This window comes from Periophthalmus magnuspinnatus, chromosome 5 (genome assembly GCF_009829125.3).
Source record: "Periophthalmus magnuspinnatus isolate fPerMag1 chromosome 5, fPerMag1.2.pri, whole genome shotgun sequence".
NCBI classification, from domain to species: Eukaryota; Metazoa; Chordata; class Actinopteri; order Gobiiformes; family Gobiidae; genus Periophthalmus; species Periophthalmus magnuspinnatus.
The window spans coordinates 13618018-13628833 of NC_047130.1; the positions used below are offsets into that span (position 1 = coordinate 13618018).

Consider the following 10816-nt stretch of genomic DNA (forward strand, 5'->3'; position numbering starts at 1 on the left):
TCTCTCTGAGTCCAAGAACCACAGCCAGTGCTTTCTTTTTCTTGTCCAGCTCCGTAACAAGTCTCCAGATACTAACTTCATTTTTCCACACTTCTATGGCCTGGCTTCATCAATCTTCGACAGTACTCTGTAATTGGTATCAATCCTCTGCTACCGTGTAAATTCCCAAACACGAAAATCTAATTGCAGAGAAGTTTTTTATGCAGCCGCCATGTTCACACAGGCAAAACAGTGAAACCGCGCATCCCGCAAGAAATTGCGATGGACCATCACCTAGCACGGGAAGTTAACACTGACACGAAATGAAACCTCACTGAAACCTCACTGAAACAAGACTAAAACAGGACTAAAACAGAAATATAGAGTTGCTAAGTGCAATGTCACTTCTAGGTCCATCAGGCGACTGAAAACAATAGGCATGTTACAATTTCCTCTTTTTTAACATACAGTACAAGAGGATTAAACATGGCCTGGCTCTGACAGGACTAAAACAGGACTAAAACAGGACTGAAACAGAAATATAGAGTTGCTAAGTGTGATGCCACCTCTAGGTTTATCAGCTGAAAACAATGAACATGTTACAATTTCCTCTTTTTTTTGCAACGACACATCTGTGGTTAAGCAGACTCTGTAGTTGTTTAAAACTAACAGTTATAAATGTGGATCTATGGTTATAACTGACAGAAAGTGTAAGAGGGAGGTTGAAGTAAGAAGCTACGCTAGACTAAGCAAGCATTAGCAGTGACCAGCAGTTAGTGAGGCATAGACACACTGGTCATCCTATGTTAGGCAAGATTATTACTACATCATTATCATATGTGATACGGTTTGTGGTTAAACATACGCTTTTGCAAGGTAATTGTCTCTTGTTTCATGAATACGGCTTGAAATCAGATGTGAAGTTTCTGGTTGGAGCTGGAAGTGACATCATCACTTAATTTAAAAAGGGGCTATTTTACTTCTATGGAGCATTAACTACTAACCCATAACATATTCAGATCACCATGTTACCTTTTCATAAGGTTCACTAACGTTTTTAACGCCCTGAGTCTTCCCTCCCTTTGCTCCCCATGTTAAATCACCCCCCATTCAGAACACTATCACAACACAATGAGCTGCATCCCGCTAATGAAACTACTGCATATCACATCATGTTTGTCAAGTTGCTGTGAATAGTTTTGTATATGTATGTAGAATTGTCATGTGGAAGTATGGGTGACAAAGGCTTGTGGGTGGAGCCTTGCAAAGAAAACTTACAGCTAACTTTCAGGAGGGTTCGAGGACATCTAAAACCTTTTCAGGCATGTTTTTGATGAGGGAACAACCTTATAACATTGTAGAAAGCTCAAAAAATATATTTTGCATAATACTCCTGCTTTTGACTCTATAGTTCGACTAGGTCTTAGCATAAATCCTGAACTAAACTGTAATGAAAATGAGTTCTATCTATCTAAGCAACTCTCACCTCCTTTGGTCCCTGGCTGAGACTCCCCTCTGGGTTCTCAGAGTCGCAGTCCTGGTCCCAGTCTTGGTCCTGGTTCAGAGCCTGCTTCTCTTGGTCCTGGATCAGAGCCCGCTTGTCCTGGTCCTGGTTCAGAACCTGCTTCTCTTGGTCCTGGATCAGAGCCCGCTTGTCCTGGTCCTGGTTCAGAACCTGCTTCTCTTGGTCCTGGATCAGAGCCCGCTTGTCCTGGTCCTGGTTCAGAGCCTGCTGCTCCTGGTGGTATAGCTGCAGTAAGCTGTATTTGGCTGTGGGCAGATCTTGGTGGAACTGGCAGCTCTTATTCTCTCCGTCGAGACTCACTGTCGTCAACTGCAGCAAAGAGACACACCAACTAGTACAGGGGAGTTTACAAAGGACTAACCAGAAACAGATCTGGACTAACTAGGACACACTCAGGACTCAGGACACATACTGTGCTTGTGTCTACTCTATAGTAAATAAATTAAAATAAATGTAAATGAGTGTAAATCTCTTCCAACCATAGGGCCAATGGGAGGACTGTCGGGGGTCCTTTGCAGGAAGTCTGAGATCCGCTGCACTAAGAAGTCCCGATCTTTGAGGTTAGCAAACAGGAAGTTCATCTTGTTCTTGGTGCTGATGGAGACGGGGCTGGGCAGAACAGGGGAGGAGTCGGCCTTCTCCACCACAGTTACCTGAAAAACCAGGCGTATATCAACGATAGCAACACAGGACAAGACTAATGTTGGAGTCCAAAGAAAATGTCATGCTGATCGATTAGTTGACGAAAAAGGGGTGTGGCAGTAGCTCTCAAAGTTATTACATATCTCTATGAATCAGACCCCAACTGCACTCACAAGAATACAACTGCAGGGGGAGTTCATGCAAAACTGCTAAACTGCTATGCAGAATTTTCAATACTTTAACAATCCTATAGCAAACTTGAGCTTTGAGTCATGTGAGTCACTATATGAGGCTTTGGGATGAGAACCGATTAGCTGGTGGTCCATTCTGCTACACTTTTCAGTCTGAAAAAACTGTTCTAAAACCAGACTAAACCAGAGACTAAACCAGAGACTAAACCAGAGACTAAACCAGAGGCTAAACCAGAGGCTAAACCAGAGGCTAAACCAGAGGCTAAACCAGAGGCTAAACCAGAGGCTAAACCAGAGGCTAAACCAGAGACTAAACCAGAGACTAAACCAGAGACTAAACCAGAGGCTAAACCAGAGACTAAACTGGTAGCAGAGCCGTAGCAGACTAGTACCTCTCGGAGTGGGATGATGAGCTGGCACACGTCCTCCTGTTTGCTCCTGAAACATAGACAGCTGCTGGACACAAAGAGCTGCCCGGGCACATGACTTTTAGCGAAGGGGGCCCACAGGGTACAGTCTGTGTGCCCATCCAGCCGCTCTTCCTCCGTCAAACGGAACCACGAGCGGTACTGCTGGTTCTTCGCCCGGGCATCCAGGTCCCTGTGAGAGAGAGACAGAGACATGCTCATGGCCTGGCTCAGTCCTGGCTCAGTCCTGGCTCAGTCCTGGCTCAGTCCTGGCTCAGTCCTGGCTCAGTCCTGGCTCAGTCCTGGCTCAGTCCTGGCTCAGTCCTGGCTCAGTCCTGGCTCAGTCCTGGCTCAGTCCTGGCTCAGTCCTGGCTCAGTCCTGGCTCAGTCCTGGCTCAGTCCTGGCTCAGTCCTGGCTCAGTCCTGGCTCAGTCCTGGCTCAGTCCTGGCTCAGTCCTGGCTCAGTCCTGGCTTAGCTTATTTTCTGAACTATAAGTCACAAGGTTCAGACTTTTACACTAATGCAAAGTCTTACCTGACAGAAACAACTGAAACGTAAAATATATAGTTTTTGGATCCCAGGTTTGTTTATTAGAGGCCAAAGTGGTGTGTATATTTTCCATGAGTTCATACGCAGTTTTGTGTCTATATGTAATATGAGCCAGAGCTTATGTTATATTTTATGTGTTTGCTAGTTCTACAGTGTGAACTGTGATGAAGACGTAAGACCACAGTAAACATCAGTGAAAAGAACTCTCATGTTTCTCGTGTTTGTGGACAAGCCGACATATGTTACGTTAGCGCAGTTATCTGATTAACTGTTAATATCCTATGTTAACATACCAGACACGTATTCAGTTCATTGTCTATGTGTTACATTGACATGCTGTGCTGCTATTCAGCCTGTTGTTCTGTTTTATTGTTGTTATTATTATAACTTGCTTTTAAAGATAAAATGTTTGTTCTTGGTTTCAGATTTTTTTTAAATAAATTTCCCCAAAAATGTGACTTATACGTTTTTTTTCTTCATTATTATGCATTTTTTTCTCTGGTGCGACTTATACTCCAGAGTGACATAGAGTCATATTACAGTTACATTGTTTAGATTTAGGTTAGACCATCTGGCTTGGACTTTTATTTATACCACTGGATATTTTCAGATTATAGAACGTGATGACGTCACTCCCAGGTGGGGGCAAGAGGCAGATTTCACAACTGATTACATTTAATCATCGTGCTTTAATACAGACGTCCACATCTGTATTAAAGAAGACATATTGTATTTGTGTCTGTTAGACAGTTATAATCTCTGACATCTGTGGATCATTGTTATAATTTGGACATCACAATATTAATCAAAAACAACTTTAACTTAAAATTAAAAGAAACGAGTCCACTGATTTCCGTTAGAAAACTGCGGTGCCCAATGGGAGCTGACATCATCAAAAGCATCACAGCAAAGCGCCACATGCCGTTGGCCCCTTCTATAGATAGCTGCACATCACACTAGCAAGTAGATACTTTTTTTTTTCATGTGTACCAAAATGACTATACAATGCTGCCAAATGCTATGAGTATCACCGATTAAGAAAATAAAACTGACGAGAACAAATTAAGTACAGAGCAGAAGGCGTGTACCGGTGGTGATGAAAATTGAGTTGATCGGCAAAATCCACTTTGAAAATAAGCCATTAAAGATTGCTCCAACATGAATCACTCCAAACACAACTTCACGTGGAGAAGAAACAACTAGAGCATGGTTTAAAGCTCTGAAAGGTCCATTTTGCAGAATAGGTGCACTTTCAATACTATCGACTGTTCTTATTTAGACTTGTATCTGGTATAGTCCTGCTTCAGTCCTGCTTCAGTCCTGCTTCAGCCTTAGATTATTCCATCTTTAGTCTGTTTCAGTCATGGTTCACTCACCTCTTGATCTGTGGAGCAGTTTTGCGTGTTGAGCCGGACTTGGACAGGTCTCTCTCGGGTCTGGAGGGGTCCGGGTGGGTGCGGGCTCGGTCCTGGTCTAGAAGCGTGCTCATGGCCATGTTGGCGAGCTGCTCCATGAGCTTAAAGGTGTCGAAGATGTTGAGGAACATGGAGAAGAAGTAGTGTTCTGAGCGCGTGCAGACCCGGATGCTCTCGGGGAACAGGAGGGTGCTGTTCTTCTCCAACTGGGTCACCTCTGTCCAGGGCACCACCAGCACCACTGACACACACACGTGGACATATACACACACAGACACACGCACATGCACGCACACAGGGACACACGCATAGAATCAATATCAAGGTGGCACCACTCACTAGAGACCAGGACTAAACCAGAGACTAAACTAGGGACTAAACAAGGAGTAAACAAGAAGTAAACTAGAACTGTACCAAAGACTAAACCAGGACTAAACAAGGACTAAACCGTGGATCAAATGATGACTAAACTAGGGACTAAACTATGACTAAACCAGGGTCTAAACTAGGACTAAACCAGATACTAGACCAGAGCTGAGGAACAGGCCTCACCCTCCTTGCCCAGGATGAGTGAGTAGAAGCACAGGTGGTTGACACATAGGTAAAGCCAGCCCTGGCGTGGGACTCTGCCCTTCCAGTAGCTGCACGAGTAGTAGTTGACCAGCTTCTCCTCCTCTGGCATGGAGAAGAGCCTCCGCATCTTCAACTGAGCCTCCTGGAACTTCACTGGGTCCTGGTCGGCTTCAGACAGGAGGGATCTCTGCTCCTCTGCTATCAGACCCTGCACAAACATTTTAAAGAGTGGCTATTTTACTTCTTTAAGGTATTGAAACTTTGCAGTGACTTCAGGCTGGGTGTGTTCTGCATGTATGTTTGTGGTGAAATGTTCAGCAGTTACCATGGTGACAAAATGCACAAATTAGCAAATACACCATGTCACCATGTTACCTTTTAATATTTTGAAAATGCAAAATTCACTGAAAACAACGCATTAACATATTTAACAAGTATCACTTTTGTTTTTGACACACTGAGTCCCCCCCTCCCTTTCCTCTTCACTAAGTCACTCCCCCTTCAGAGCGCTATCACAACTCAATGCATCCCACTAATGAACCTCCTGCACATCACATAAGGTTTGTCGGGTTGCAGTGTACAGTTTTGTATCATGTTTTTGTATATTTATGGAGAATTGTCCTGTGGGAGCATGGGTGACATGGACTTGTGAGCTGAGCACTGCACAGAATCTTACAGCTGATCGTAAGGAGGAATCAAATAGGCTGGGAGAGATCGCTAGATTAGTCAAACATGCATGGATGACATCTAATTCCTGTTCAGGCATGTTTTTGATGAGTGAAAAATGTTATAACATGTTAGATTTATAATGAACATTATAATGGAACTCTTCTGGTGCTAGATCCTTATCGATCTTGTATTTATACCATTATAGGCATTTTTATTGCTCACAAATTCTTTGAAAAACATGCATTGTTAGTGTGTGCAGTCGCCTTTTCACAGATCTAGCCTGTAACTTTGCCTGTTTATACATAAGTTGAATAAATTCCACATGTGGAACATTCCGAGCACAAAATCTCCATGGAGACAAACATGAAGCAGCCCCTTCAGCAGAAAGGTTTCTCAAGTACCATTTTAAATGATTGGAATTGAGAATATTAATCTGTATTTGAGCACACTTATTACTTAAATGTGCATTTACTACTTATTAAAAGAAGTACACATTTCTGGCTCGTAACAAAATATTGTACTTTTTATGTTGTCATTTCCATTATAAAATTACAATTGAAATATGGACACAAAATCTGTACTTATCTTATAACATTAGTAGATATAATAGCAAAAGTATACAATTTCAATCATTCCAGGACATTTCTAGAGTCTAAACTATAGGATTAGCAGCATGTTTTAAACCCGCAACACCACAGAGATATTATATATAAAAACAAAACACATTTGCTCACATTGCCATAACAACAAAGAAGAAGAGATCAAAGAGCTGGAAGATGCAATTCAGCAGAATTTAACTATATGCACTGCACTTTTACACTGAAGACATACTGTCCTCCGTCATGGTTTGATAATCACAAGTACATATGATCACATGAGCCAAGCCTGATATGAGGCAAGCTCCATTTAACCACTTTGTTTCAGCGTGTCCAGAGCACACAGACACTTCTCTTATTCTAATCTATTCTGACACACACATTCAGACTCATGTGTTTTACAGGCTTGTCGAAACCTCTCAATTCGCTACACTCTCTCATTTTTCATTCACCATTATTCCGCACTCAGTGGTGCCACAAATGAAGCTGCCAATCTGCGCCATCAGCCCCTCCAAGCACAACGATACACACGTACACACACACACCACTTTCATACTAGGCCAGGTATCCACCCACGTTGCTTAGTATGAAAGTGATGTGTGTGTGTGTGTGTGTAACATGTCTTGCCCAAAAACACAATGACAGAAATTGGTCTGAGTGGGAACCAATCCTCAGACCTACAGGTTGGGGGACCACTGCTCTGACCCCGTGTCACTACTAAATTATGAGTATTCTGGTACAGTACAGTGACTTTATAATTTGGTGGTTTACAGTTAAGTTTAAAGTTTAAGTTAAAGTAAAGAAATACATTGTGGTACTTGTGGTTCACACAAATTATACTTCACACTGCATGGTATGAGTGTAAATAGAAAGCCTTCCTCTTGTGGTGAGCATGCTGATGTCCTTCTGATAAATAAATGCAGAACTAATGATGCAACAAACACTATGCAGTGTTAATCCATTAATGTTCAGTATTGAAAATAATCTTTAAAATATTTTTCCCAACTCTACACAGTCTATTCCAAACACAAAGTAAATCTGTGTCTGTGGTAGTAGTCACGACACTAAAATTTCAAAATCAATTTCAATATTAATGAACAGATTCAATGCAGATTTTTATAAAACTGTCCAGAAAAGGTCTAATTTTACTAAGCTTATGTGATTTTTTTTTCAGTATAAATAGCAGCTCGAATAGGGATCTAGATTCAATACTAATTTTAGAAACAATTAGTATAAGATTTTCAGTATTTCTGAGAAGCCTATTCTGTGGTTAGATTTCCTCCTGCCTGTTTGCACTGGATGCTACACGGGGGACTTACACAGATCTTGCCTCTGACGAAGGTGGTGATGTCTTCATCATTCTCAAAGATGGAGATGGTCTGGAGCAGGTTGGACTCCAGCCAGTCCCAGTGCTCTGTAATCTCTCTACGTGATGAGCCTGAGGATAGACGTATGTGCTTTAGACCTGCTGGAATCTGTTTGTGCATGTTTAGTCCCTGTTAAGACCTAGTTCAGTCCATGTTCAGTCTCAGTTAGTGATGGTATCGGCCAATATTGATACTCAATGCGGAAAATTCAATACTGACATTTTTTGGGTACTGTCCCAGTCTCTATGAGCCTTTTTTGACACAAAATGGAAATAGAAGAGAGTTATATGGCTGTATGTTACACAAACATGTAACTAATCATTTTGTATCCCACACAATAACATTTCATTATTATTTTAACAAAAGTTAAACGTCAATTTGTGATCATTATTTGAACTTAAAGAGGAGGTATTTTACTTCTATGAGTTATTAACTGCTAACACATAACATAGTTAGATCGCCTCTTATTGTTTTGAAAATGCTATATTCGCCCAAAACAACATATTAATCTTAATTAATGTTTTATAAGTTTCACTTTGTTTTTTTGATGCTCTGAGTCAAAATCATTCTTCCTTCAGAGCGCTATCACAACACAGTCAGCTGCCTCCCACTAATGAAACTACTGCACATCACATCAGGCTTGTCAAGTTGCTGTGTACAGTTTTGTATCATGTTTTTGTAAATTTATGAACAATTGTCATATGATGTAGGCTTGTGGGCAGAGCACTGGACAAATCTTACTACTAACCATAAACAGTGTTTGAATATGGCCCAGGAGAGACCTCTAATTACTCAAACATGCATGAACTTCTAAAAACTCTTCAGTCATGTTTTGGGAACGAGACTATAACATGGTAGAAACTTTCAAAAAGTAGATTTTGAATAATAATTTTGGCCTCACTATGGATTTTAAAAGCTAAACTTTGGCATCAACAAATACAGGTTATCAGCAACAGCAGGAAGCTAAATATCGGATATTGGTATCGGTTAAAAAAAACCAACATATCAGCCCATCCTTAGTCTCAGTTTAGTATGTGGTCCTGGTTCACTCCTGGTTCACTCCTGGTTCACTCCTGGTTCACTCCTGGTTCACTCCTGGTTCACTCCTGGTTCACTCCTGGTTCACTCCTGGTTCACTCCTGGTTCACTCCTGGTTCACTCCTGGTTCACTCCTGGTCTAGTCCCAGTCTAGTCCCAGTCTAGTCCCAGTCTAGTCCCAGTCTAGTCCCAGTCTAGTCCCAGTCTAGTCCCAGTCTAGTCCCAGTCTAGTCCCAGTCTAGTCGGATGACTGACCACAGGCGATGATCCAGTAGACCTGGGAGTCTCCGGCCTGCAGCAGGATTCTGTAGGGAGCCACACGAGCCGACGAGTCCAGCACCACATCCAGAGTCCCCACAAGGAGACCTGCAATGAAGACAACCAATCAGAAGTAACAGGGTTACCACATGTCCTGGAAATTCTGGAAAACCTGGAAAATAATTGGCCTGTTTTCCAGACATGGAAAATGCATTGAAAATGAGAAAAAGGGTCATGGAAATTAAAAAAATGTGTCCTTGAAAATTTCTCTAGCCATTGTTTTACTAGATTATTGGATATCAAATTATTATCATCATCAGAGAAAAATGTTTTTTGTTTTCCTGAAAAAAATAACTTAAAACACACCAAAATGCAGGAAATTTCACATAATTTTCCAGCCCCTCACCCTCTTATTTTACCTTCTATAGGCAAAACACTTGCCACCACACATGGAAAGCGCAACCCTACACCCACAGTGCAACATACTGACTTCTACATTTATATGCAAGTATTCAATGTTTACTAACCATTTCTCCATCAAATTTGAGTTTGATCACTAGAGAATATTTGTGGTGATCTATAGACAATGACACTGCCATGCAATGAGAATATATTTATCTGTTAACATAACCAGCGTTTGCCTTGATGTGTTATTAATTTGCACTTGTTGTGAGTATAGTCAGACAACATCTTCATGAGAAAATCTGTATGAAAAGGGGTATTGCATTTGTAGACAGCATGATTAATCAAAAATGTCCTGGAACAATCCTGGAAAATTATTTGAAGCAGAAGATCACTAATGAGAGCCAATCACAATCAAGTAGCAATCACTGAAACCAGAACACCCCAAACTCATTCATTCACCTGCAAATGCACTGATGGGCAAGAGAAACTAGTACACTGTTCCCTTCGTGTCAGAATGTAGCAGAATATGAAATTCTCTGATGAGGTGTGCTACTTTAACTCTTGACTTTAGTGCTTATGACGCAATGTTAAAGCCAGGTGGGTCTATTAAAGATCATGTGAGGCGGCCATCAACACGTTATGACAAAACATTAGAGCCTACTTTAAAAGCTTTCTGAATCACTTTGGAGCGGCCACTGCACACACACAGACACCGGGTTTGGATGCTCTCCCTCGGGGCAGACACTCACCGGACAGACCCCCGCCGCGGCCGTGGCCTTTCCTCCGCTGCAGGATGAAGAAGGGGTTGGCCCGCTCCGAGACCCACAGCGGCGCGGCCAGCCCTACCTCCTCCGGCTCGACCCACATCCTGCTCCCGCTCAGGGCGCCCACCCAGCTCCGTTAGGCGGGTACAAACCCTGGGACCCACCGCTGGTCTAAAGGCCGTCAACAGAGCTTGGTCGGGCGGATGCACACTCCAGGGCAAAGCGCTCACTGTCCAGGCCGCCCTCAGAGCTGCGCCAGGCGGGTACAAACTCTGAGGCCCGCCGCTTAAAGGGCGCACTCTGCGGGACTGTGTGCGCTCTCCTGGCCGCTCTCCGCGCTCTCTTGGGCGGACCTGTCACGGAGCTCTCCTCGGTGCTCTCCTCGGTGCTCTGGATCGTGTTTGTTGTTTTGACTCAGGTGACAGCTCGTCACTTCC

At 42.7% G+C, this 10816-nt stretch overlaps 1 protein-coding gene across 2 annotated transcripts in view; it reads right to left on the bottom strand.

Moving 5' to 3' along the window:
• The window catches only part of LOC117370916 (TBC1 domain family member 9B-like), a 28652-nt gene extending 17836 nt beyond the window's left edge, over window positions 1-10816 (bottom strand). Inside the window, exons 1-8 of one of the 2 annotated variants that reach the window (XM_055221793.1) lie at window positions 10365-10804; window positions 9208-9318; window positions 7867-7985; window positions 5262-5490; window positions 4671-4950; window positions 2730-2937; window positions 1984-2157; window positions 1466-1813 (exon numbers count right to left, since the gene is read on the bottom strand). In XM_055221793.1, the coding sequence (XP_055077768.1) occupies window positions 1466-1813; window positions 1984-2157; window positions 2730-2937; window positions 4671-4950; window positions 5262-5490; window positions 7867-7985; window positions 9208-9318; window positions 10365-10482 (1587 nt within the window). In that variant the 5' untranslated portion in view covers window positions 10483-10804. Of the gene's footprint in view, window positions 1-1465; window positions 1814-1983; window positions 2158-2729; window positions 2938-4670; window positions 4951-5261; window positions 5491-7866; window positions 7986-9207; window positions 9319-10364 lie in introns of both variants that reach the window. The other variant, XM_033966468.2, reaches the window with a different exon arrangement.